At 47.6% G+C, this 26,184-nt stretch overlaps 10 protein-coding genes across 10 annotated transcripts; 7 read left to right on the top strand and 3 right to left on the bottom strand.

Annotated features, from left to right (window-relative positions):
* Positions 1-2,276: 2,276 nt before the first annotated feature.
* RhiXN_00948 (DASH complex subunit Dam1) lies at positions 2,277-3,388 on the top strand (the record flags this gene model as incomplete). Its single annotated transcript, XM_043320767.1, has 7 exons — positions 2,277-2,543; positions 2,597-2,642; positions 2,694-2,920; positions 2,973-3,029; positions 3,083-3,146; positions 3,197-3,297; positions 3,353-3,388. The coding sequence occupies 7 exons, from the start codon at positions 2,277-2,279 to the stop codon at positions 3,386-3,388; spliced, it is 798 nt and encodes a 265-aa protein (XP_043179779.1).
* A 180-nt stretch (positions 3,389-3,568) lies between these two features.
* On the bottom strand, positions 3,569-7,044 carry RhiXN_00947 (carbohydrate esterase family 10 protein; the record flags this gene model as incomplete). Its single annotated transcript, XM_043320766.1, has 12 exons — positions 3,569-3,701; positions 3,755-4,782; positions 4,836-5,111; positions 5,190-5,630; positions 5,688-5,905; positions 5,954-6,046; positions 6,104-6,133; positions 6,182-6,221; positions 6,273-6,681; positions 6,735-6,803; positions 6,855-6,951; positions 7,002-7,044. The coding sequence occupies 12 exons, from the start codon at positions 7,042-7,044 to the stop codon at positions 3,569-3,571; spliced, it is 2,877 nt and encodes a 958-aa protein (XP_043179778.1).
* A 177-nt stretch (positions 7,045-7,221) lies between these two features.
* On the top strand, positions 7,222-7,880 carry RhiXN_00946 (uncharacterized protein; the record flags this gene model as incomplete). Its single annotated transcript, XM_043320765.1, has 2 exons — positions 7,222-7,464; positions 7,518-7,880. The coding sequence occupies 2 exons, from the start codon at positions 7,222-7,224 to the stop codon at positions 7,878-7,880; spliced, it is 606 nt and encodes a 201-aa protein (XP_043179777.1).
* A 776-nt stretch (positions 7,881-8,656) lies between these two features.
* On the bottom strand, positions 8,657-9,156 carry RhiXN_00945 (U6 snRNA-associated-like-Sm protein LSm8; the record flags this gene model as incomplete). Its single annotated transcript, XM_043320764.1, has 4 exons — positions 8,657-8,747; positions 8,802-8,929; positions 9,028-9,068; positions 9,129-9,156. The coding sequence occupies 4 exons, from the start codon at positions 9,154-9,156 to the stop codon at positions 8,657-8,659; spliced, it is 288 nt and encodes a 95-aa protein (XP_043179776.1).
* Positions 9,157-9,330: 174 nt separating this feature from the next.
* On the top strand, positions 9,331-11,170 carry RhiXN_00944 (Sad1-interacting factor 3; the record flags this gene model as incomplete). Its single annotated transcript, XM_043320763.1, has 7 exons — positions 9,331-9,780; positions 9,832-10,150; positions 10,206-10,386; positions 10,478-10,850; positions 10,898-10,947; positions 11,000-11,046; positions 11,097-11,170. 7 exons carry the CDS (start codon positions 9,331-9,333, stop codon positions 11,168-11,170), a joined length of 1,494 nt encoding a protein of 497 aa, XP_043179775.1.
* A 185-nt stretch (positions 11,171-11,355) lies between these two features.
* Positions 11,356-12,396, top strand: RhiXN_00943 (methyltransferase domain protein; the record flags this gene model as incomplete). Its single annotated transcript, XM_043320762.1, has 6 exons — positions 11,356-11,472; positions 11,529-11,537; positions 11,596-11,689; positions 11,742-11,818; positions 11,879-12,012; positions 12,063-12,396. 6 exons carry the CDS (start codon positions 11,356-11,358, stop codon positions 12,394-12,396), a joined length of 765 nt encoding a protein of 254 aa, XP_043179774.1.
* Positions 12,397-12,611: 215 nt separating this feature from the next.
* RhiXN_00942 (DNA mismatch repair protein MutS) lies at positions 12,612-17,691 on the top strand (the record flags this gene model as incomplete). The annotated part of the gene is made up of 29 exons (XM_043320761.1): positions 12,612-12,917; positions 12,973-13,087; positions 13,141-13,319; positions 13,373-13,531; positions 13,581-13,676; positions 13,736-13,787; positions 13,844-13,932; positions 13,990-14,016; positions 14,074-14,101; positions 14,154-14,274; positions 14,327-14,519; positions 14,575-14,619; positions 14,667-15,114; positions 15,169-15,232; positions 15,282-15,568; positions 15,627-15,753; positions 15,813-15,867; positions 15,928-15,993; positions 16,043-16,379; positions 16,442-16,469; positions 16,522-16,552; positions 16,605-16,675; positions 16,731-16,757; positions 16,807-16,855; positions 16,913-16,979; positions 17,031-17,056; positions 17,109-17,129; positions 17,180-17,323; positions 17,377-17,691. 29 exons carry the CDS (start codon positions 12,612-12,614, stop codon positions 17,689-17,691), a joined length of 3,573 nt encoding a protein of 1,190 aa, XP_043179773.1.
* A 284-nt stretch (positions 17,692-17,975) lies between these two features.
* RhiXN_00941 (mitochondrial carrier protein) lies at positions 17,976-19,359 on the top strand (the record flags this gene model as incomplete). Its single annotated transcript, XM_043320760.1, has 5 exons — positions 17,976-18,090; positions 18,150-18,495; positions 18,550-18,964; positions 19,023-19,247; positions 19,303-19,359. The coding sequence occupies 5 exons, from the start codon at positions 17,976-17,978 to the stop codon at positions 19,357-19,359; spliced, it is 1,158 nt and encodes a 385-aa protein (XP_043179772.1).
* Positions 19,360-22,129: 2,770 nt separating this feature from the next.
* On the top strand, positions 22,130-23,341 carry RhiXN_00940 (DNA repair helicase RHP51; the record flags this gene model as incomplete). Its single annotated transcript, XM_043320759.1, has 6 exons — positions 22,130-22,526; positions 22,576-22,601; positions 22,665-22,743; positions 22,796-22,899; positions 22,957-23,088; positions 23,141-23,341. The coding sequence occupies 6 exons, from the start codon at positions 22,130-22,132 to the stop codon at positions 23,339-23,341; spliced, it is 939 nt and encodes a 312-aa protein (XP_043179771.1).
* Positions 23,342-23,760: 419 nt separating this feature from the next.
* Positions 23,761-25,865, bottom strand: RhiXN_00939 (Sugar (and other) transporter; the record flags this gene model as incomplete). Its single annotated transcript, XM_043320758.1, has 10 exons — positions 23,761-23,990; positions 24,050-24,058; positions 24,196-24,336; positions 24,387-24,750; positions 24,803-24,897; positions 24,948-25,079; positions 25,132-25,239; positions 25,306-25,369; positions 25,429-25,616; positions 25,667-25,865. 10 exons carry the CDS (start codon positions 25,863-25,865, stop codon positions 23,761-23,763), a joined length of 1,530 nt encoding a protein of 509 aa, XP_043179770.1.
* Between the last annotated feature and the right edge of the window lie 319 nt (positions 25,866-26,184).

The raw sequence follows: 26,184 nt of genomic DNA, 5'->3' as shown, positions 1-26,184 counted from the left end.
TGTGAGAAGCGTCGGGTCGTCGTCTGCAACCTACAGAAGCACAGATACGTATGAAACGCAAATGAACCTGAAATTGGTGGTTAATTGGCGCTTGTGTTTAGCAACAACAATCTACTGGTACGTACCTCTACAGCCCCGGGGAGAGGACGAGGTCTCCAACAGAACAAGTTTGTCCGGAGGCCTATTTGAGGGAGAAAAGGGTGCTATACACAACTGGCCAGGGGCAAAGGATAAGTCTCGATCGGTACTAGAATATTCTGGCTCTGGGCTCCACCCGCGGTCCGACGCCAAACAACGACCTTGGCTGTGTAAAACAGGACAAAACTCTCACATGGATTCTTGCCATGGATCAGCCGCAGTGTCCCAGCTGTCCTATTCCGTCAAATCGTATTAGTTAGCTCCTCGTGGACCGTTTTTGGTCGGTCCCGCTCAGGGTGCGCCGTAAATCATCGCCAATCCTTTCTGTACAACCGACACTTTGAAGCAGCGTGTCCCCTGCCGAGCCAGCTCGGTACGTTGGTCGGCGTATCTCAAATAATGCGTGCTACTTGGGCATCTCTCTCTATTGTATGAATTAGCACTTGTGCGTCTGATTTATCAATACATACATTCCAGCGATGTTGCCTCGTTAGGCTTCTAAACCGAAGAATCAGCCTCTCTGGGAATAACCGCACGTCCAGCCTTGTCCCTCGTGAGGCATTTCATCTGACCCATTGAGCTGCCACCTGTACTCGATGGCCGAAATTCCACGCTAAATGCAGATATGGTATCACATGCGTTCACGAATCGCCAGGAATCACGCGCACTCCAATACCCCAAATCTTGTCTTGACAGATCCAGTGCATTACTACAGTAGAAGGAAAACAGCACTTCGAATGGGTAATGGGCTTCAGACCTCTTGATTTCCAGATGGCCGTATCGTAAGAAATCGTGCTAAACTATGGGTTACAAATACCCAATTCTCTCGGGCGTATGTAGCACTCGGGTCCATCAAGTGTCTAGGTTAGGTTTATGAGGCATTATATATTACTGCACTCATTCCAAGTCATCAAAAGCCTTTCTGGGTAACGTTGAGGGGTAGGTGCGGCTCAGCTTCAAATAGGGATTTGATTTTAGTAGGGATCGGCGGATGTGTGGGGCGCCACCCAGGTGCTATTCCCTTGCTCGGCACCCGCCACTTTTACTCGGCCCTAGCCACGTGCAGGCAAGACTTCTCGTCCCCGTCCAACAATACGTACAAGATCTGTTCAACGCATCTAATGTATTGACATCTGTATTGTACGAGATACCAACCAAAGAGTATTGATTTCTCTTGGTTTATAAATGTGTCATGCAGCATTCCCTTCGATTCGATCGCTTCACAATGGTTTGGAAATGTGAAGAGCTCCACTCTGAATCTTTTCATAGGAGTTACTTCTAATTCTGGGAGTTAGTAGCACAATACTCCAATGATCAGTACTCCCAGCATCATGTCACCACAGTTGACATTTCAACATTTTGTAGAACTAAAGTTCTCCTCTGGGGTCACCTGGGTCAGTCACATGCCTTCCCTTGGCAGAGCCATCTCACCGCCGAGTGGAACCTACGTTACGCTAAGCTCTAAAAAGCACTTCATGTATTGTGTCTTTTGTTCTAGCTAGTTTCATGATGGTAATCAAGTCTCCGTACTCACAAGACCATTCTCAGTGAGCTTAGAGAATACTGCACCAGCATACAAGGCCATTAAAGAGTACTGAAACGTCTGGTTGACCTTCAGATGCCAGTCAAACGATTAGAAACTCGGTTCTGTAGCGTGTACAGAGCGCATATTTCTTTTGTCGGATCTAAGGAGTATCGGGCCGAGTTGACCTCGATGCAACGGTGTATCAGAGTGGCATGCTAGATCCACTCAAGAAGAGCCATGTCAGAACGATCCATGGAGAATGTTTACGCAATCCGAAACTCGCCTAAAGGCACTGATGCACATATACATGTATAGATCCTGCATACTCCTCAAAGCGAGAGCTGGGAGACAGCTTCAAGCGTGCCAACCTCAATTTTGCTCATAAATAGATACTAAAGGGCGCATTGAAACCAGATGATAAACGAAGTTGGTTCAGCTTATAATATTGATTAAATAGTTTGCGAATAATGAGGGCCGCGATCACAGAGAGGAGTCGGAGACGAGAATAGCTTACTTAACGATCACGTGGATTCGAGCATTACCGTGTAGCGATATCGCGATGTGTGGTTGACCACCCATTGACTTGTATTGACACCGCGGTTTCTAAATCTACATGGCTCGAGAGCATCGAACGCCCCTCAAACGCGTCTCTCATGGCTCGCTATCTGCTCTCGCTCGATCTACTGGTGCAGACAATGGCCCAACTGGTCTTGATTTTTTAGAGCCAGCTTTTGCTGAATTCGCAGACGAGGCGGCAGCTATGCACCGGAATATAGAACGGATGGGTGACCTGTATGAAACACTAGAAACTTTCAATGAAAGCTTCAGCAGTTTTCTATACGCTTTAAATATGAATGCCTATACTGTCGAGTGGCCCCAGGTATGATAACTGAACAGCTTTATGATGCCTTTCTTTCATAGTCTTGTGAATAGGCACCACGACCGGACATATCATTCAAGCTTGGAGAAGATAGAGCTGGTAAAGTTCAAGCTGCAATGACTTGAGTCATTGACCAACCACCATTTACAGAACAAGCTGCAGCTCGAGCCGCCGCCCAACGCACGCCCGCTCCTTCATCGCCGCCCCCACAACCTGCAGAGGCAGATACTCGTGAGTCTTCGCCTGGAGCGGATGCTGAAACAGCACAAGAGGATCCTTCTTCTCGTGCTGTATCCCGGGCATCGACTTCAGCGCCCACAAAGGGCCGTCCTGGGGCGAAACCCAAAATGAGCGCCAAAGAAAAGAAGGAAAGAGCTGTAGGTGTAAACAAGCTATATAGAGAAACTGCTTATAAAGATCTATTCTTAGGTCGCAGTTGAGAAAGTTATCAATGCTCTGCCATTGGAGTATCGGGGATCTGAGCCGGTGAGGATATTTTTTTCGAATTAATAGGCTTGAATCTCATTCCCCTTTTTCAGCGTCTGAGAGACCATATGGAAATCATTATCGGAAAACTCATGGACGCGCCCAAGGGACTTCGGGGTATGGTTTTTAGTTTCGATTGTGTGACATGTTCTGACACTCCTTTAAAGTTACCGATTGTGTTAGTCCCCCAGAGATCCCTCAGGCCCGCGCCAATAAATGTTTGATTGCGCTTGTTGCTCGAAAAGTAGTGAAGAAGTCATCGGCTGGAGTAGGTCCATATACCCTAGACAATAGTAATATCACCTTATACTTGAATTGTACAGGGCGCAGCACTGTACACTTGGGTAGGGATCCCTTAGGGGATGGGTATGTTGCTTCGTATTGTGAAAGCGAGGTGAATATGTATGTGTATTTAAATCGTGTATATATTGATTTTATAGTGTATACTGTATCCAATAGATGCTATACTGTATTGTGGATAATGCAAACGAGGGTCGATAAATATCAAATGTTCGTAAGGAAATCAACGAAAATGGATATCAAGGAGAAAGAGGTAATCTACCACGAGGAGACGCTGGATCTTCATCTGTATCTTCGGTTGCAGCGTTAGGCAGATTCGACAACGTATCTTTTGTAATTTGTTTCCCGTTAGAGGTTTTGTCAACAAAGTATCTATACGGATCTTGATCAACAATATTCCTACGAATTGAATATGCTAAGCTCACCCCATGAGGCCTCCCCACATCCGTACACCATGCAGCGGGTTTGCAGGGACCTGTTGCTCGGCAGCGCTCTGCCTCCTAGGTTCAACGGGCTCCGTGCCCACACGCAGAACGCGATCCACAGCTTGCTTGGCCTTGCCCTGACTTTGCCTGCGGAATTCAGTACGAGGCATATGAGAAAGTGATGTCTTGAGCAAATCAATTGCATCGGGGGTATCTAGTCGTCCGGCTATCGCGCTAGGTGGAGGCATCTCGCCAGCAAGATCCAATGGTCCCCATCTCCGGCCATGTTGCATCCGCTCCTCGCGCATAGAATCAGTTTCGTCGCTCTCCACTTCGGGAATAACTTGTAGGGCAACATGGGTGCCAGGTTGTGTGGGCTCAGGACTGCTGGCTTTCGGCGTTTCACCCTCGACCCCCTGAATACGAGCCCTGGCCGTCTTTTCTTGCCACACAGCATCAATCTCCGCATCTGTCAAACCAGCTTTCTTCATGACCTCCATGGCCTTTTTCTCCCACCTCGCGCGCTCCTTCTCGACGCCTCGAGCAATACGCTTATACTTCGAATCCCATGCGGTTTGGCCAGTAAGCCATCGCTGGACGGGCGCAGCTTTCACAACACCAATGCCGTCTTTAGGGATGTGCAGTGCGTCAGGAGACAAGGGCCGAGCTACACCGTGAATATCCATTCGTTCTGCACGCAAGAGTTGTTGCGCATGTTCAGAAGATTTGGGATCGTCTTCAGACAGAGGTAGAGTGTATGAAATTCGGGGAGAGTCGGTAATTTCAGACGCGACCACCTTGCCGTCTTCTAAATATACTTCTCGGTCCCCTTGTACTGTTGAGCCTGAAAGTTGCTTTTGGTGTTGATCCCCTTCCTGTTCTTGTGGACGAGCTAGGGAGGTTGTACTGCCTGCTACTGTCTCGCCGTCAATGGTCGGGAAAGCCTTGTGGACGTTCGAGTGACGCGCGGAAGCGCTTGTGGTCAAGTGTTTCATGAAGCTAGCAACTTGCCGATATACAAGTTTGGCCTATTGAGGAAAGATATTAGACCACTTCCATATATTTGCCCATTTCAACGCACCTGGAGTGTAAATGTGAAAACAGTGGGGACATGACACATGTCATCAAGGACCTGAAGATGCACAGGTGTGCCCTCAGTCCATCGTTCTGCGACCTGACGCTGTTGACCGCGAGCTAGAAGTTCTTCACGGAGTGGGAAAGCAGTTGGGTTGGAAGCGCGATGAGCCATGTAGATGATTTCGTCGCGGAGAACTTCACCATTCCCAGCGACTATGTAGAGTGGGCACAAACCACCCAGTGAGCCGTGTAGCACAGGAGATACAAGCGGGTGGGTGAGCTGTCTGAAAGATAATAACGTTAAGTTAGGGAGGATATATATTAATACTAGACTACTCAACTCGTTGGTCGCATACACCTGGATTTGCGAACGTAATTCAAGCGGGGGCTGTCCTGGCTCAAGAGGAACTTTGACAAGTTGCGGGTACGCCGGTTTGGGATATCGTTCGTCCGGAGGCGTTGTTGTTCCACCAAAGGCATCGCGGTCAGAATGAGCTTGCTCTTCGGTATCATCCTGACTCGTCGAATGTGTAGGAGCGCCATTGTGATTTCCCGTACTCGTTGGCTCTGTAGCCTGGCTTTTACGCTGCTGAACCCATTCACTGGACTCGTCCATTTCGCCAAGCCGTGCTGCCGATGTCTCACCGGTATCGGTTGGGATAGGCATCGTCCCAGTTTCACGTTTGCCCTGATCTTCCTCAGACAAAGGTGGAGCACGCCCACCTCCACTAGGTGGTTGTGCAGGAACGGGCCACGATGGACTTGGCTTGTGGATGAACCCGTGTGGTGGAATGATGTCCTGAATCGGCTATCATTAGAAGTGAAGATGCCAATAGTTTGGTTATGGGGTGCTCACCGTATCGCCATTCGTCATAACGCTATCAAATGAATGCGTCAAATCTACCCAGGGAGATATCAGAACTGCTCCAGAAGGCATCGGAAGCTCCATGTCCCGGATGACCGTCAGGAGTGTTAGAGCCAATGCCCCACCAGCAGAATCGCCGGCTAAGACTATATGCTTCGGATTGATTGCCGAGTGAAGTGCACCAGGAGGAGGTCGAATGAGATAGAGGTCTAGACATTGCGTCAGAAACGCTGAATCATGTGATTTTTGGAACTTACATGCGGCTAAGCAATCTTGAAGTGGACATGGCCATGGGTATTGGGGTGCTTTACGGTAGTTCACTGCGAACGCACGACCACTGAATTTGCGTGCTATGACAACGAGGTTTCAGGCACTGTCATGTTGATAGGAGTCCAAGTAATGCATACCAAAACGGGTAATTTGGTACCTGTGGGTGTCTAAGACCGATTAGGCTAGTAAAAGGAGCGCAAAGAAAAGAAACATACTGATCGATCCCCAGAAATATGCCCCACCATGAATATACAACTGGAGATGGGTTCGTGAGTGGCTGTCGACCAGCACGAAGGAAGAGCTTACCATAACCCGGGTTAGGTTATCAATATCCTCTGTATACTCTTCACTAGCGAGAGGATCTTCTGCAGGGTGCTTCCCGTGCTTAGACTTCCGTTTGATGGTATGTTCTCGATGACGTTGTTTCTTCTTTTCCTTCCTCCGTTCTGCCTTGGATATCTGCTCCCAGTCTTTTTTCATCGCCACCCATTCGGCTTCAACTCCCTCCAAGCCTCGAACTTGCCACCAGCGCTCCCCACCAACGACGCGCTTGAACTCTGCCTCTGCCTCCTCCTCGGTATAATCTGAACCAGATGGGGTCGAGGTCCGTCTTAGCAAGGTAATTAGCAGATCGGCGGCCTCGTTACATGAAGACAGGGGTATTCGGGTAGGAATAACAGTTGTCCAAAAGGGAGCAGGGATATGGGTATTCGTACTGGAAATGTGTTGGCGTGAGCCTCGAATGCGCTAGCTATGTATTATACTCACAATGCTTGAAGATCGTCTACTGTGTTGTGTGTTCCCAGCTCCACAAATGCCTTTACAATATGGAATGCCCTTGGATATAATTAGCTATGCACGATAACATAAAACCATCAGTATGCTTACTGGTCGAATATAATATCATCCGTGAGGTGTTCTTGACCTCCATGCTTAAGTTTGTGGACCTTGGTCTGATAGTGTTTGAGAAAGGTCGAGAGAACGGCTATATTGGGCTGTAAGTAAGCGGATCACTTAAAGTTCAGCCTTGCTCACTTGGCGTTATGTGAACTGCCGCACCCGCTGTGGTGAGAGGCATGTTACGACTGGGTGTGGTTGGTACGGATCGAAGGGATAATCACGTGTGAGTGACATCAGCAGTGAGTTGACGCTCCTGGATGCCGTGATCAGAAACCAAATAAGCGCCGAGTCCAGTTTGAATTTGTCGGCTATCACATGTACAGCCAGTCTCGCCTGCACCGCTCCATCACCGCCAATGCATTTCCCTCGTATCTTGTCTGGCCGCGGCCAATACACCCAGCACCTTCCGCCTTGGAGTGGTGCACTATGGCTAGGAGCAGCTGCGTTGATCACGATTGACCATATTTACTGCTCAACATTGCACAATCGAGGCATTATCAGCACTGGACCTTCTTATGCTGCTGCAACGCAGCGCATCTTAGCTCTAATGGTAGAGTTCTGTCTAATGGCATCCAATACATCGGTCATATACCATGTGGTCAGTACAGCTTTCACTGACTATAGGCGGAGAGTTGATAATTTGGCATTTAGTCCCGTGTGCTTGCATCCCGAAAAACGCGCCAGAACCACAGTATATTCGCTTACCTCGTCCCTATGATCGTGCTTTTGATTATTACCGGTATCAACGTCATCCTCACTACCATTCCTCTCATTGCACCCTCTGCCGTGGTCACCGTCTCGGCGCCCAGCTCGACCGATTCGGCACCTGTTCTTTACAACTACTCACCCTCGCTCACCATGCTCGGATTCGCAGTGCCTCTTTCGCTCGTCGGCTTGTGCGTGCTCGCTGGTGGGATCCTCATTTGGGCATTTGGTCCCTCTTCTTACGGCGACGACCGGTCCGACCTGTATGATATGGCTTGGCAGACTCCCAGTGTGCGAGTTCAAGTCTGATGGAATAGACACACTTGGTTTTGCCAGTGCTATTGACCTTGCTAAAGGGGGCATTGTATGTATTTGTCTGTTTCGTATATAATACGTCTGCGTGTATACGGTACGACGACATTTCATGGGAGCTTTGGGCTGGCAGAGCCTGAAGCTTTCCCTCGTCAAATTCAGTATTGCCGGCGCTTGTGGATGGAGTGTGATGCCAACGAGATAAAAGCTACCAGCCGACTCGCTTCGGTGGTGGTGATCACCTCATCTAATAGCATGGCCCTGGGCAGTATTCCAATCATTTCAAGTTACGGTACCTGCAACATTCCCGAATATAGTAAATGATCAAGGGCCGATGTAAAGTCTGCCAATGCTTTTGAGGCTGTTTGGCGGTGGGTAGTTTGGAAGAATGCCCATACTGGATAGTCGTAGACGCACAGCGGTACTAGTGGGCCGAGGGTTGGGGAGATTATTAGATCAGAGCGGGTTGTGCGGGTGTGCTAAATAGAAATAAAATCAAGAGGCAGCTCGGGGCATTTGTGACTAAACAAGCAAGTATGATTAATTGAACAGAATGCATTGCGGGCTCACAAATTACAGTTTTCGGGAAAAGAGACAACATATTCCAGAAAATGCTTGAGTGGAGGCCGCCATAGAAGCCAATAAATACATTCGTTACGTGCCAGGCCAACAGCAAGACGTGACAGTGGGCTAGGGATGGTTCGTTTTGGCGGTATAGTGTGCCTTTAGACTATACCATGGTACAGAGATCCGAAATTTTAAGAGCAAGCCGTTTAGTAGCGGATGGGTGGCAAGGGTTCAGCTCGTATCGTTGACAAGTCAGTCGCAGAATCGATAGCAGCGTCCATTTCCCCTATCAACGCGCTAGCCAAGATGCATGGTCAATAACAAACACAAAGATTGTCGCCAACAACTTACATCATGTCACCTTTGACCAAGTATAACCCCAACGGTACTTCCTCAACGCCCTCTTCGATGCTGTAGATCCTCTCTACCGAGTCGGAGAGGACAACATTCGACCGCTGGTCAAATCCAACCAAGGTGCCCTGCATAGATAGATAATGCGTCAACGGATGAAATTACAAGGCCAATGACTGCGCGCAAGTTCAGCACAGGCCCATTTCAGGTAGACGCGGAGACTCACGACTATCGCCCGTCCGTCTTGCAGAACAAGAAGAACTTTGCCTTTTGTGGAAATATTAGAATCATGTTTTCTTTTTTGTCATTATGCGCGTCTGGACTCACGATCAACGTATCCCTGGAGACTGGACATGACGAGGTTGAAGAGAGAGTAGGTGCACGCGTGGCGGTGCTGGTTCAAAGTCGAGAAGGGTCTGGGACCCTGACGCTCTGGCACGAACGTCATTTGCTTCCAAACGGACTACAACAACCAAGTCCGTAACGACACATCTTGAGGTTTCACAGGCTGTGGTAGACACTTGACAGTATGGCGAGCAAACCTATACCCCAGAGGCGGACATCGACGTCGATGGCTGGACTTGGCCGACTGCGTGCTTCCCACCTTCCTCCTATCCCAGAAACGAGAGCTTACACGCCTCGACGGTCAACTACTTCTATTCCACTCGCTGCTGCCTCCAAGCCCCAGCGCACTTCAAAAACTTCTCAGAAATTGGTTGTACTTCCCTCGGATGTCCAAGTTCAACCGCTTCCTCCTTCCCGCGAGCCCCAGGCCGATGGAAGAGAGGGTCCCAGTGGGCTGGGCAATGACCATAGGAGCGAGGGGGAACGTATGGGCAAGGAGCAGAGGCAACGTGCCGGATACAAGCGACTTACGGCGTATTGCATCGCGGAATCATTTCGTATGAAACTTCTAACGGCGTTCTTGAAGCGTGAGCACGGTGTTGCTCCGAGAGTGTTTGACGAGGCTGTGTACGCAGTGAGTATCATTATTTTATCCTCTTTGACAGCCTAGCTAAATACACGTTAGGTGTACCATTTACCACTCCTTCCTGGCTATGGGCAGCATGTTAACATCAGGTCATCTCCGCCCGTCAAGTCGCCTGGCGGCAAATCGATCTTATCAAAAATGTCCGAGGCTGAAGAGTATGGCTATGACGGAACATATTTTGCCCCTGGATCGCCCAGTAATCCGTACTCATTAGAAGGAGGTGGTTATATATCCTCGTCTCCACCTACGTCTCGCAAACCACATAAGAGGGTGCCCCAAATTCGACACCGGAATGACCCGGACTATTGGCAGACGGACAATGACAATGATATTGCAGATGTTGTCTTCTTCGATTATGGTAAGGGAGTTTCTCCTTTATCCCATGCTTGATGTGTTTACGAGCTTTTTTTCAGGTGTTGTTGTTTTCTTTGGCTTAGATGAAACGCAAGAGCAGGATATACTGGAGGATTTGCATAATGCTGGAATTTTACAAGGACGAAGGTCAGAGAATGACTGGGAAATGGAGGAATGCCATTACGAGGCAAGCAATTACAAGAGCGAGCACCACCACCTGCTAACTATACCTTGCCTATAGTATGATCCTAGCGCACCTTCTCCAAGAATCTACAATGATTTTTTCAGTCAGTCCGCTCTAAATTCAGGAGCATACTTGAGATTAACCTAGTGATTTAGCCTTCAAATCTTCGTCACATCTCCTGAAACTATCTCTTGCACACGCACTGGCCCAATCGACTCTTCTAGCTCACTATGAAACCATAGCCCAAGTTGTCTTGGCTGCTCCCTCAGTAACGGCTCTTCCAAAACAGCTCGCGGACTCTGGAGAACTCAAGCTACGTCGTGGAGAAGCGTTGAAACTCACAGGCCGGTTGTTCAAACTTCGGCGGGACGTAAATTTGGTGTCTAACGTTCTTGATACTCCCGAGTTGTTCTGGTCTGAAGCCAGTTTAAAGAGTCTGTACGATGCAACGAGGGATTACTTCGAAATCGAGCCTAGGGTTCAGGTGTTGAATGAGCGACTTGGGGTTGCATCCGATTTGGTAAGTGGGGAATAATTATAGGACACCCTTGACTGACAAACTTGCAGCTTGACATCATTCATGAACACCTGAATAACGGCGCCATGATGCGTATTACGTGAGTACTCGTAAACTACTCTTGGACTGTATACTAACGGCTTCTCGCACAGCTGGATTATCATTTGGCTGATTGTTGTTGCCTGCTTGGTTGACTTGGGTGAAGTCTTGGCAAGGCTGGTGGTCCACTTTTCCCAACCAGGAGAAAAGGGGCTTTACAAGCTTTGCGGGCCACATCGGTCCACGACGCGACCACGGCCCTTGAGAAACTCATGCAAATGTAGCTCTGGAGGAAATTTTCTATGTGTAGGCATTTAATTCGCGTGTAGCACTGTACATTGTTCATATCAGAACTTAATCGAATGGCTTTAATTATTTACCTTCTCATAACCCGTTACATGAATCGATTGTTACAAACCACCCGAAGGCTTCTGACGATCACCTATGCATTTTCATTCCATCAACGATCATGGACTCTGAAGACATCCTTGCAGACTCTTTTTCGATCATGGAGGGAACGCGGGCGGACCCATCCGAAGCAGGGATTGTCCGATACGGTTCACTCACGCTGAGGGTTGCCGCCAAGGTCAGACTTAGATAAATCTGATTTGGGAATAAATTTGACTCGTTAGCGTGGGTTAGGAGGGAAAGGTTTGTATGGCTGACCTGTGTTTTTGGCAGAGTATTGATACTGTGGGATTGCTTTTAGGCAAACACTCTACTCGCCGATGCAGTTTTCTCCCCTTCACTATTTCTTGCTGAACAGATTCAGTTGGGAAATGTTGATCTGAGAGGGAAAACGGGTGAGTGACCAATGGTTAGTTGTCGGTTGACGCATTGTGATTATCTGTCTAGTTCTCGAGCTTGGATCTGGAGCAGCTTTACCTCTGATTCTGTCGGCCACGATCGACTCGCATCCATTATTAGTGATGGTAAGCTATACTACTAGCGAGTTTGGTGCATTTCGTGCATGAGCTGACTTTACAACTCAGCTTACAGACTATCCAGACGAAACAATAATTTCAATTCTACATCAGAACCTCGCTGCCAATAGGGAACAACTTAGACCAGACTGTTCGATAAGTGCTCTTGGCTACGCATGGGGAGCAGATGTTTCATCTCTTCTGTCAGTCGAAACGGGGCTGTATGCGATTAAACTGACTTTATTTCTCTTAGTTCCCTAGCGCCTGAAGGATACCAAGTTCTAATACTATCTGATCTACTGCACTTTGACTCGTCTCATCCCGACATACTATCGACTGTCACTAGAACACTACGACGGAGCCTAGATTCGTGGATTTATCTTGCTGCGGGGGTATACACTCACGAATCTGTACGAGAGGCGTTTTTGAAAGCTGGTGAGGAAGCTGGGTTAGATTGGACACCTATAGAAAATGATGGAATCTGGAGGGGAGAAAGGCGGGTCATGTCTGATGGTGAGGTTTGGACCCAAGAGGATTTGAATGCGAGAAAGGCGAATGTTGTTGCGTGGATTGGGAGGTGGAAGTGAGTGAGAGGAAGAAGTTCTGTTCTTCCCATAATCAATACCTCCATGGAATACCATTTGGGCTAGAGCTACCTGTGTTTAAAGCAAAGTGCATATAGAAGTGAGCAATATATTGACACCAAACAACGCGTCAACACCGATCGCTTATATAACTTTGACGGCGATCTGGATCTTATTCGCGCCTCGTTCCTTACGCTTTCCGCCACAACTCTAACAACATGCCTCCCAAGCAATCCAAGTCGAGCGAAGGACCCAAACAGAAAACACTTTTCAGCTTTATTAACAAAACACCTAATAATGCTGCTGCAACTCCCAAGAAGTCTCTATCGCAGTTCCGTAGTCCGGTCAAGCCTGTTGCTTCGTCCCCAGTGGGCGGGGCATCGAGCGAGGGGGATGCGAATATGAGCTCGCCCGTTGAGCGGGCGCTCAAGACCTCGAGTAGTGCTCAGAATAGCAGTCCTAACACCAACGTGACTGTTGATTTGTCTCAGGATGACTCTGATGATGAGGCGCCTGTTCGAATGGTTAGTATCCTCTTAGTTGAAGGATTCTATTTTTCTTACGGTTATCTCCTTAAAGTCGACTAGGAAAGCGGTTAAGCGCAAAGCTCAAGTTCAGGATTCCGGCTCTGAAGAGGACGAAGCAGCGGTTGCTTCATTTTCGCAAAGGATTGCGAAACACGCGGCTCCAAAGGGTGGGTCTCCACTACGTTTGTTATCAATGTTAGATATTTAATATTCGGAACAGGGAAAACTCCTGCCAAGAAGCGCCGTACATCTGTCTCTTCCCGTGATGATGATGATTTCATTGTAGACGATGATGAAGACGATGAGGTTGAAGAGATCGCTCCCTCAAAAGCCGGGTCCGAGGATGATGATGATTTAGGTGACGACGACGAATCTCCCAAGAAGAAGAAAAGCAAAAAGGTGTGTTCAGATTGTTGTAATTTAGGTAGCTATTAACCTTGCTGGATAATTAGACAGCTTCCCGTCCGCCTGCTAAACCGACCGGAGGAGCTCCCTCTGGTGGCTCATCCACGAATTTTATGCTCACCGCCGCCGAGCAGCGTGCGCAAAATAGTAAAACTGATAAAAAGGCAAATGAGGAGATGTATTCCTTCCTGAAGGATCCCAAAGATGTGAGTGTCCATTCGTTTTCCCCCACGCTGGTTCTCACTCGATGAGCAGAAAGACGGAGTTCGTCATGCAGAAGAAGGGTCTGATCCTCGGACACTCTGGATACCCAAGGGGGCTTGGAGCTCGTTTACTCCGTTTGAGAAACAGGTAGGTGTTTGGTTGCGACCGTTTGGTGCCGCACTTGACTGACGTCTTCGGCCTTTCAGTTCTGGGAGATTAAGCAAAACCACTTCGACACTGTTCTTTTCTTCCAAAAAGGTCGGTAATTCATTATCAACCCCTTTTTTGGGGCACGAAAGTAACCAATCCAATAGGCAAGTTCTACGAGCTGTATGAAAACGACGCCCAGATTGGGCACTCCGAATTCGACCTCAAGCTAACTGATCGCGTTAAAATGAAAATGGTGAGTGCATTTTGTCACTTACTCTCTTGTCTATGTCTGGACTTTGGATCTTGGCAGGTTGGGGTACCCGAGTCGAGTTTCCAGGTAAGTCGAACCGATTGTTTCCATTACACCATAAGCACTAACATTCAAGTAACGTAGTTCTGGGCGGCCAAATTCTTGGCTAAAGGTATATATCGTGTGTGGCTCATGTTCTAGCTTGACACTAATAACAAGCACAGGTTATAAGGTTGGACGCGTCGACCAAGCTGAAACTCAGCTTGGAGCGGAAATGCGACAGGCGGCGAACAAGGGCCCGAAAGGAAAAGGAGCTGCTGCAGCGGGTGATAAGATTGTGCGCAGGTAAGTTACGCTTCATTCCTCGAACTTCAGAAATACCTCAACTTGTACCTAGGGAACTTAACAAGGTCCTCACCAACGGCACGCTTGTTGATCCTGAGCTCTTGCAAGACGAACAAGCTGGACACTGTATCTCGATTCGCGAAACAGAGGAAGAAGGAGAGTTTGGAATCTGTGTGCTGGACGCCTCGACTGGTGAATTTAATCTTTCATCTTTCAAGGATGACATTGTGCGCACGAAGCTTGAGGTTCGAACCATCTTTTTAGTTTATCTACTCGAGTGTTAACAATATTCAATCACAGACTATCATGCGCCAGGTTAGGCCAAAAGAGCTGGTTTATAGCAAGGTATGGCCAGTACTCTGGTGGTAGTAGACGTACTAATAGCAGTGCAGGGCAATCTTTCTGTGGCGACTACACGTCTTATGAAAGTCCTATTACCGAGCAATTGCCTCTGGACACCTCTTAGCAAATCCGAAGGCCTATCTTACGATCGGACACTGGAAGAACTCAAAGCATTGTATCCCCCTGAGCCTAGCGATAACGATGGCATGGAAGACGACAACTCCTGGTCGAGTGGGGTTCCTGATGCGATCCGAAGCTTTATCGGGAACGAAACAGCGATTGAATCCCTAGGATCAATGATTTGGTATCTGCGGCAACTTAATATCGACAAAGACATTCTCACACAGAAAAATTTCAATGTGTATGATCCTTTACAGAGGGGCAAGGGGCTCGCACTCGATGGCCAGACTCTGTCCCACATTGAGGTGCTGGTGAATAGCGAAGGAACCGAGGAAGGAACACTGTTGAAGCTCTTGGGACGATGTGTCACGCCTTTCGGTATGTTTATTACACCTACTTGTTGGGTGTTGTCCTTATATTCTATTCTTCAAGGCAAACGGCTGTTTAGAATTTGGATTTGTAATCCACTACAGGATGTCAAAGCGATCAACGAGCGGTACGTCAATTATGGCCTCGAAGATTGAAGGCTAAACCATATGATTTAGTCTCGACGCTGTACAAGATCTGATTTCTCACCCAGAGATCGAAACGAGCTTTAGTAAAATAGTTTCTGGTATTCCTGATCTCGAGCGTATTGTCTCTCGAGTACATGCCAAGTCATGCTCAATTAAGGACTTCCTGAAAGTCTTGAGCGCATTCGAGAACTTGTCAAAGGGCCTGGCCACTCTGGCTGAAATGTCCGAAGACTTCGAGAACAAGAGTGTGTTGGGATTGCTGCGACAGGCCCCAGATTTGAAGAAGAATATAAAGAGGGTAAAGAGCTTCTTTAACGGTAAGGTCGACTACTTAAAGCCTATTCAAATGGTGCTAACTATCATGATTTTGATAAGTCGAGGACGACCTGCTTGTCCCCAGTTCCGATGATGTCGACGAAGCCTACTGCGAAATCCAGACCGAAATCAAGCAACTGGAAGAAAAGCTTGAGAAGAAACTGAGCGGTCTGAAGTCAGACCTTGGGTGAGTTTATCGGTTTCTCGAGATTGAAATCCGGCAACCAATCACTCCTCGGATTACAGGTGCAAGGACTTGAGTTACTGGCATAGCGCCACTGGGACTAAGGATATTTATATTGTGAGCGAAATCCATTGCATCTCACAGTCTGTAATAGGTCTGATTTGGCCGACTGGTTAGGTTCAAGTTCCTGTTGGCAAGAAAGTTAGCGTTCCTAAGGATTGGACCAAACACGGGGGAACCAAAGTACGCTCCTGTGGACGCATACATTGACCTGGCTGACCTCGAAATATAGGCAATTACTCGATACACAGTCCCTCTCCTGGCCTCCACAATTCGTGCGCTGAAAGAAGCACGCGAAACTCGCACAGGAATTGTGCGTGACTTCAAACTTCGTGTATTTGCCGAGTTCGACGCGGACCGGGACGTATGGCTTCGTGCGGTTAAAGTAACCGCTGAGATGGATTGCTTGTTGAGCCTTGCTAAGGCTTCGGAAGCTCTCGGATCGCCCAGCTGTCGGCCCGAGTTTGTAGAGGATACTGGACGAGCATTCGTAGAATTCGAGAATTTGAGGCATCCAGCGCTGGAGTTGAATATGAAGAAAGACTTCATTGCGAACTCTGTGAGGCTTGGTACGTTTCTAAAAAAAACTCAGTCTTTATGAATTGACCAAATGATTGACTTTATGTGTTAGGTGGCCAGCATCCTAATGTCGCTTTGATGTAAGTAGCTACTACCTTGATGCAACGTATTAGCTGAACCCGGCATCGATAGCACCGGTCCTAATATGGGAGGGAAATCTACCGTGAGTTGTTCTTGTCATTACGAGATCGGATTTGGATATTCACACCGTCTAGGTGATGCGTATGACGGCTGCGGGGGTTATCATGGCTCAAATGGGCATGCTCGTCCCATGCGAATCAGCAAGGTAGGTCATTCCCCGTTCGATCCCTGACTTACTCTAACCAGTTGGGTCATGCCAGGCTGTCACCAGTAGATGCGATTTTGACGTGAGTACTTGCAGTCCTGATCGTTCAGTATCACTCACGTCGACTCCAGCCGAATGGGAGCATACGACAGCGTGTTCACCAATTCATCTACCTTCAAGGTAATATTTGAACTTGGGAATCTGCATGATCGTTCGCTGAGTGGCATTGTCAACTAGGTCGAGTTAGATGAATGCTGCAAAATCTTAAGAGACGCTACTCCTAAATCCTTGGTTATTATGGACGGTAAGCCCTGTGTCAGTGCCTATATGCGAGATGTACTAAACATTTTCGCAGAGCTTGGTCGTGGAACATCCACATATGTGAGTACTAATCAACAAGAGGTACGAGGAAATACTAATGTGGTCCCTTTAGGACGGTATGGCTATAGCAAGCGTAAGTATCGATCCCAATACTGTTAGAATCCCAACTGAAAAACTCCATAGTCTGTACTTCGCGAGCTGGCTACGAAGACCCTGCCACTCACGCTTTTTGCTACCCATTACTCATCGCTCACTGATATGGGTGAGAAGCATCCCAACATTCGCAACATGACGATGCAAACGGTGGTTGATGATGAGAAGCGTCAGGTAATTACTACGACCAGACGTTCTTAAGCACTTTCTCACTTGGTTCAATTTAGCTCGTGATGATGTACAAATTTGTAGAAGGTGTAGCTCCAGGCTCGTTCGGAACTCATGTCGCAAATGTGGCGGGAGTGCCAGCGTCAGTCGTGGACCGTGCAGAGCAAGTCTCCCGTGACTTTGCAGAAGTCAGTCGCAAAAAGCAGTTGGAAAAACGTGCTGCTGTCTCGAGAATCCCACTCGATCTCCAAGCTGATTTTGCCCAACTTGCCAAGCTCGCGGGTGGCCTGAAGCTGACAGACGACCCTGTCCAACAGCTTGAGAGTCTGCGCATACTGAAAGGTTCCGTGCGAAGCTTGCTCAAAGCAAACTAAATCTGCACTCGGATACTATTTAAATGCCCTCGTCAATGCTCTACACCTGCTCTAATTTGCTCTGTATATATTATATTCTTGCACGTAATATCACAGTTATCTATTCAGCCTCGGCCGATTAGTCACTGTTAATTTGCCATCTTATCAGATAGTCCCGTGATCATCCGTATGCTGACGTCGGAATCGGCAGATGAGTTTTTGCCCACCATCGGGGTCGACGTCTCTTGTGGAGCATCCTTAAATTCTAGATCTGCTTGCGCCTACTACTCCTCCTGTCCACCAACATGACATCGACTCTGTCTGCCAATGCAAAAGGAAAGCAAAAAATGCTTGAAATTCAACCTGTCTATGCAAAGGCAGTAGCCGCTGCCACTGGATCGACAATGACTGCTCTCACTAGTAGGTCTCGGATACTTCGGGAAATACTTGGACTTGCTTGCTCATAGCCATCCACCCAGTGACGCCTTTTGATTTGATCAAGACCCGACTCCAAACGCAGCCGACAGCTACCGTAGCTCCTCCAACGCTGTTCCCGCGGCCCCCTCTGCAAGCCAAGGCAGGCGTATCCTCAGGCCTCGCATCCAGCTGCTGCAGACCATCGTCTTTGCCCTGTGTTCGAAACATATCTTCCCTTGCTGCTGCTTATCCATCACACGCGTCGATTCCCGGGCACTCCGAGAGTCTAGTCTGTCTTTGGGATGGCACGTGGCGAACAGAGCGAGTAAAGGGATTCTGGGATGCAGTTGTAAAAGTGTCACGATCGGAGGGTATTGCGGGTTTGTGGAAAGGAGTTGGAACATCGTTGTGAGTGAGATAGGTTGCTTATCGATCGTATTCAACTTATTGACAATTTTAAAGGACGATTGCTGTTCCTGCTTCTACAGCCTACATGCTCACGTATGACTACCTGAATCATTCCCTTCCAGTGGCGCAAGTAGCCCCACTGCTTACTCCACTTACCGCTGGTATTGCGGCACGGACTATCGTTGCGACTTTTGTGTCTCCGTTAGAACTAGTGCGAACACGACTTCAGTCCACGCCTGTCTCACCAGGCACTCCGCATACGATGAAGTCGGTTCTGGACGGTATCCAAAAAATGGTAGCCAATGATGGATTAAGAACTCTTTGGAGAGGTTTGGGGCCGACCCTTTGGAGAGATGTTCCATTCAGTGGCATCTACTGGGCTGGTTACGAAAGCGGCAAGCGCATAGCGAATAACCGTGGGTATACTGGTGTGGAAGTGGCATTCGGAAGCGGCGCCCTCTCTGGAATGGTGAGTGTGGTGATTGCTACGTAGCCTGGATCGTTAAACAAGATCCATTAATTCATAGGTCGCGGCTCTTGTCACTATGCCATTTGACACACTCAAAACTCGACGGCAAGCCGCGTTGATTTCCAGCGCCGAGGGCGCAACCAACTCCACTGTCTCGTTAGGGATGACGGGGTTGATACGTCAGATAATCCACACTGAAGGTCCAACAGCGCTGTTTGCTGGTCTAACGCCTCGCGTTGCAAAGATCGCACCTGCGTGCGGTATCATGATTGCCTGCTATGAAGTGAGTAATCGCCCGATCCGACTTGAGAACAGTGTCCTAATTAAATAACTCACAGGGCGTTGGAAAATTCTTGAGTCCCGTTGATCCAGACTCCGATGAGGTAACTGCGTAGTTTGATTCGTTCGTCTTTGCGATTTTTATTTTGTTTTCACTCCATTACTACCTGTACATTCAATTCGATATCATTGGCAGCATCACAAGCACACCACTCAATTCGTCTTTCAAGTGTATTGCCTAAACTATGGCTCCCGTTCATGTCATAATATCACAGGCGTTTCCAGACGACTTTTCGTCATACATAACGCATATATTCAAATCAAACTTGGAGTGGGGGGAGGGGGTTCGCCGTGTTGATGTGCATGTTTCTCGTAGCTAATTTCCGTAACAATCCTGATCACCTGTAATCGGATGCAATGAAAACCATGGCAAGCCTCGGTTGAATACTCTCTTGGCTATATATATGCTATCTGAAAATACTTGCTTCTGGCCACTCCTAAAAGCTCCCATAGTCTTTTCTCTCACTGTCTGATGAGCTATGCCGTTATAATTCCATTGAATACGTGCGATGAGAACGAGCCATGGCCGCAGGATGGGGTCTTTTTCATAATCGATGTGTTATCCGAGCTAATTGCTTGGATGCTCAAGTTATAATTAGCCCAATCTAGCTTTAATCAAGTCTGGGGTTCTGGAAACTCTTTTTGGCAAGAATACTAGATCCGGTTACCCAACTGACTCTGGGGTGTCTACCAGGGTTCGGAACCAGCATCGTTCCCACCAGACTCTGAGATATAGTAATTTTTTGGGACTTGCTGTGCGTGTGTACATCTTGTGATTCACAATTACCCCGGACTATCATATACTTGGACGACTCGTATACATGGCTACAAGCAATCCTTTTATTGGACAAACCGCTCAAAGCTACGGTAACGGACAAGACCTTTCAAATAAAATCGAACTTTTGATTAAGTTGCCCATAACTACTTCAGTTTGGGTTGTATCACGACGCAGGTATATGCGGCTTTCAAACCCATATACCTGCGTCGTGATACAACCCAAACTGAAGTAGTTATGGGCAACTTAATCAAAAGTTCGATTTTATTTGAAAGGTTTTTTCCGTTACTGTATTTCATATATCCCAGAAACGTAGCCTTTTTTTCTCGTTCTACTGCTGAGCTTCGCTCTGAACCTGCCTTAGTTGCCTTCGCTGGGTTGTTTGTATCGTCGACGTTGTTGGGGATGCGTCTTTGTAATTCTTTTTTATCTTGATTGGGATTATAGATGGAGGTATGCGTATATGTAGCTTCCTCTAGTAGTACTAATGTAACAGAAATGCGCTTTCTTTCTTTCTTTTTTTTTTCTTTTTTTTTTTTAAAAAAAAGGCTAATTTATACATACGGTCATTGAAAGGCAACAATATAACAATGTTCACAACCCAACCTACTTCTTTGCGAAAAAGTTGCAGCCCCTATTAGCCATATTACTTACAATACAATTCGCCGCTTTTGTACGTAGCTTATAATCATACGAAACATATATGGATATAAAGTTTTGTCGTGGCATGCCTGCTTCTGGATCTAAAAGCACTAGATTGGAACCTGTAATCTCGTTTTCTTCCCACCTCTGGATGTGTTATAGTACCGACAAAGTCCTACTCAAGGTCTTGAGCGTCCGATATCGCCAGGTAGTCCTGTACATTACAGCTTTCGTCAGCAAAATAGATGAACTCACTTCTGTGCGAACCACAAGCTATTCCATGCCTTGCTATCTATAGAGACCATATGCGCCGCGGTTTATCCACGATGATGCCGTCCTCTTCTGTGGTCTAGATTTGTATCCTTATCACAAAAGGAGGCGGATTCACGCACCCTACATCAAGTCGGAGCCATATGGTACCAGTCAACTATTAGTATCTACGCCGGCCCACGGGCTGTATGCTGTTGAGTTTCGACTGAAGCTACGTATAAAAGTCCTTATCATGAATGTTTAAAGACCCCACCTTGCCCCATCCTAAGATTCGAGGAACATGCACTTCTTGAATATACTTTCCGCTCTCGCCCTTACCTCGGTCGCTCATTGTGCCAGCGCATATACTCGTAGAGCGGCTGTAGATAATATGGTTTATCCGGAACGTAAGTTGGAGCGTCCGGGACTTGGATACTAAGCGCTCATATTTTGTACATCTTGTTAACTTTAAAGTTACTGTTCGCACCTCAACGGGTCTCGAGCTGACCGCACGCGATACGAGCCCTGCTCATCTTAATGAACTTCTCGGTCGCGCATGCTGCATCATTTGTGTTCCCAGAAACAGCGACAATTGCGGATGCTGTGGAATGGTAGGCGCCTTTATCATTATTTCAGGTTGATAAAACTGTTGAATTGATGTACTTGTAGTGTTGCTAAAGTTATGGGTGTGGGGGCTACTGGTGACACTTTGGGTAGGAAAGTATATCCAAGTTGTAAACGTTTATCTAACTGATAGAAAAAATCTAGGGTATGGTACCTGGGTTCTGTAAAGCGAGCATACTGCCAACTCCCTAATAATATTACTGAATATCAAAAATTAACTCTTGGCTCCATGGGGCTTTGTTGGGAAGATGGCAAGTAGCGTGGTACCTTGTGCTGAATACGACTACATTAGCTATTTAAGGGCGCATACGTCGCCGCTAAAAAAAAATAAGCTCGATTCGAAGTTATGCTTTATTCTTAAATGTTTCGTTTGCTTGGCATAAGACATGCTAAGCTTATGCACTTGAGCCTACTCGAGCATGCATGAGTGGGATGCCGTTTGCATATATTTGTCTATGAAAAGATCCAACTGCTTAGCGCTAGCGCTTACACTCATCGGTGGGACAGCACTCTCCGTCAACTATAGCTACTTTGCAATGCCGACTCAATTAAATCGCCCTATTGCGAGCCTTCAAATCAATTCCGCTCATCGTTCAAAACTTATGAAAAATGGATATTCCACCGCTGCCGATATTCAAGCTGTCTCTGTTGAAGAGCTAGCTCGTGACCTGGGGATCTCGCTAGAGGATGCCAATGCAATCTCCGCAGTCGCACAAACTCAGCCCCAAATTTCCTCCCATATCAACACAGACTCTGTGGAGCTCCCTGAAACCCAGCGTACTCAGCTAGTTATTGCGGGATCACAAACGGCTGCTGAACTTTTGAAAGTTCCGGCCTCGGCCACCGCGCTCTCAACAGGGAACAAAACAATAGACGAAATACTAGATGGCGGCGTAATAAAGGGATCTCTACTTGAAATCAGTGGTGTACCTGGTAGTGGGAGGAGTGCTGTAACGAGAAGCATATTGACAAGTGCCGTAAGAGAGGGGCACGAAATACTTGTTATTGGTGGGTTCTCGACTTCCATTATAAACATCCTCTCGCTCCTGGTATATCTCTGATCGACTTTAGCGTCGTGAGTCAGACTCGAGAGGAGACTTACCAATTGAAAGCTTAAAAGATGTGGTCTCTTCCCTGACGGTAGACCGTGGTCGGTTGGTTTATACTTATCAAGCGACAGCACACTCACAGCCCATTCTCAGAGAAACAGACGACCACTGAAGTACATCATGCTCGCGTTAAATCCCTTCCTGAACTCCTTTCGTGCGTCTCAAAGTTACCCCAATATTGTGTAGACCACCCAGGGGTAAGTGGCGCAATGGTAATATAGATTGAGTTCTAACCCGCAGTGTGGACGGATTAGATAAAGCTTGTCATAATGTCTCAGCTCAGCTATCACATTCAAGCATCGCGCATCTCCCTTCAAGCCAAGGGGAAGCTTTTGACACATATTAAACAGCACCTGACCAAAACATGTGGGACCGGGCAAGTGGCAGTAGGTGTTCTATGTGTGTAATTATCAAGCGCTTTGACCTAATATGCGACAGGTGGTGGTCACAACTTCAATGGCCGTGAAACTCATTAATGATGAAGGCCAACCAGCTAACTTTTCTACAGGTACCAAGGCCTTGCTTATACCTACTCTCGGTTGGCCTCATGAGCTTTTGTCCAATTCTTGTAATTTAACCAGTCATACCAGGCGACGGGTTCTCTCTGGCTTCCAAGACATACAGACTGGTGCTAGGTAGACACCCACATGATGGGCGGAGGTGAATGCCATTACCGGTTTTATCCAGATTGGGTAACTTTCATGGAAACTGACCATTATGCCTTGGCCCTAGATTTGTACGCCTTGTTGCTTCACCGGCCCGGGTGAACCAAAGTAAAACAGCAAACTTCATGATTAAGGTGAGACTACTTTAGCATCCTCCGGCCCGACCACGGATATATTGATTGAATGCGCAACGTAGAACGGATTTATCACGGATACAGAGGTCTAGCGAGGAATCACAAGAGGCCCAGCTTTCGATCCGTTTTGATCCATCAAACTCATTAAAGTTCTGGCGAAATTGTGTGTATATTGGAGATTGGAAAACTAGTAATACAAGACAAGTGTCTCTAGTGCGAGCTTTTACTTACACGTGGAAGACAATCCCGAGCGAGTTCGTCATGGTGATCCTGGCTCATGCTCCCTCTCCCTCAATCCCCTCTTAGTAGCACGTAGGCGTTCAGACGCCTTAATACCAAAGTCCTCACGGAAAATGAGTTTAACCTCTTCGAGGGACAATCCGGCAGTTTCTGGGTAGCAGAAGATGCAGAATAACCATCCAAGTAGACATAAACCGGCATAGAATCCGAAGGCACCCGAAGGGGTAATCGCATGCATCAATGACAGATCTAGGCGCGAAGGTGGTCACTATCGACTCAGGGCGAGACCGGGGGTGCTGGCTACGTACATGTCGCCCCTATAACAAGATTAGCCGCCCAGTTTGCACTTGTTGCGATCGAGGCTCCGATACCACGGACATCAAGAGCAAAGAGTTCACTTTGCTATCGGACGAAATAGGCGTTAATGCTCACCCTCAAATCAAAGAAATCATACCACTTGCCTGCCACGGGACATTGCCCAGACCGGTTGCGTAAGAAGCCACATAAAAGACCATCGAGAAAAGTACAAGCCCGCTCCATGACTTCGGATACTTCGCCCCGTCGACAAGAACCCCACCAGTGCTCTTGGTGAGATCTAGGTAAAACGCTCAGCATAGCTATCATTCGTCATAGTCTAGAACTCACAATAAAAGGATATAGAGGCAAGCACAAGCCCAAAAATCATACCCGGAGGCGTGAATAACATGATCTTACGGCGACCGATGATGTCAATGTATTTTAGGGCCACGAGGGTAAAGATAAAGTTTGTCGCAGCAATGATCAAACCAACAGCAGTGGGCTTGTCAAATCCAATGCTCTTGAAGAGGGTAGCAGAATAGTATATGAGGGTGTTAAAGCCGCATAGCTGTTGGAAACCTTGAAGCCCACACGCAACAATAAGGGCTCGGCGGTTAACGGGAACGGTAAGGATGCTCTTGAACCGCTGGAAGAACGTGGTATTGTCTTGGATGTCGATACTTTCTTGAACGGAAGCACGCAAAAGCTTAACCTATAATCATGTTTAGTGTTATGGCTGAGCTTGATAGTTGAAAACCCTCGACCTTTTGCGTAAGTTGTTGGGGGGTGGCGTGGGCATAAATTTTAGCCATATTCTTCTGAGCCTGCTCAAGGTCACCGCGACGAACAAGAATGCGAGCTAGGGAATATCAGAAATTGCTGTATTACTGAATAACCACATGAGCTTACGAGATTCGGGCATGAAGGGTAGCATGACAAGCTGCAATGCAGCTGGGACTGCACCAAGACCAACCATCCAACGCCATCCACCCGGGGAAGACTCGAAAGCAGCACCAATGCCATAGGATATAACCTGACCACCTTTTTTGGAAGAAGTCAGATGATATTATCAAGAGAGGCTCGATGAGCGTACCAGTAATGAAAACCACGTTGACAGTTACCAACCGGCCACGTAGCTTTGTCGGACTGAGTTCGGCGATGAAGAGGGGTGCCATACATGCTGCCAGACCGACGCCAATACCTATCTCGTGGGTTTAATTAATTGTCTTATTATACAAGCCAAGTAACTCGCCGATGAGAAACCGACCGCCAATCATAGCAGCAACCGTGTGACACACTGCCTGGGCAATCGCACCACCAATAAAGACAACCTGGTTTCTCGCAACAAAATTATATGATATATTTTTTCTCGGGGTTAGGGTAGACTTACGTTTGCACCAGCAAGGACAGGCTTGCGACCCACAAAGTCCGAAATCATACCGGCAGCCAGACCTCCGATGAGTGCACCGAGAGTTGTCGCCGATGTAATTAATTCCTTCTGTGTGTTCGATAATTGTGCCGGGCCAAGGTCGGATCCGATGGTAACCAAAGTCCCGCTAATGACACCAGTATCATATCCTATATAACTAATGTAAGTAGCTGTGGCACTAAGTGGCAAATCGACTTACCGAATAGGAGACCGGAAATACTACTGGCAAGGACCAGAATCCACACAAAAAATGTAACCTTCTCCTCGCCTTCCGCACGAACGGCGGCCTCTGAGATTTCCCCAGTTTCCTGATCGCGCATTACTTCGGCGACAGCATCGTCGATACTTTCGTTGTGCTGCGTCGGGAGTTTGACATCTTTTTCCACAGAGAACGACATGGTTGGAGTCAAACCGAGTCGATCCAGGGAGAGTGGAAGACCTGGATTTAAAACCGTGAATGTGGGGATGTGGGGTAAGCGACTTACAACCATTCTTATACGCGAGAGCGCGCAAGCGGGGCCAGAAGTTCGAGATGCTCATCGAGGAGCTATGACATGGGTTAAGAACGCTCGGACCGAGTGCCGGCTTTTATCTTGCAAGTGGTAGGCCTTTTATTAGTCAATAACACCGTCGAGAAGACACAGAGATATCGACAATTCCACAAATTCGACAAACTGGGTAACCAAGTGGTTCGCGTAGCTGGTCAGTCAGATTGAA

Source organism: Rhizoctonia solani, chromosome 4, assembly GCF_016906535.1.
Source record: "Rhizoctonia solani chromosome 4, complete sequence".
Classification (NCBI taxonomy): Eukaryota; Fungi; Basidiomycota; class Agaricomycetes; order Cantharellales; family Ceratobasidiaceae; genus Rhizoctonia; species Rhizoctonia solani.
The sequence above is the reverse complement of the archived record's forward strand: the minus strand, read 5'-3'. Positions and strand labels throughout refer to the sequence as shown.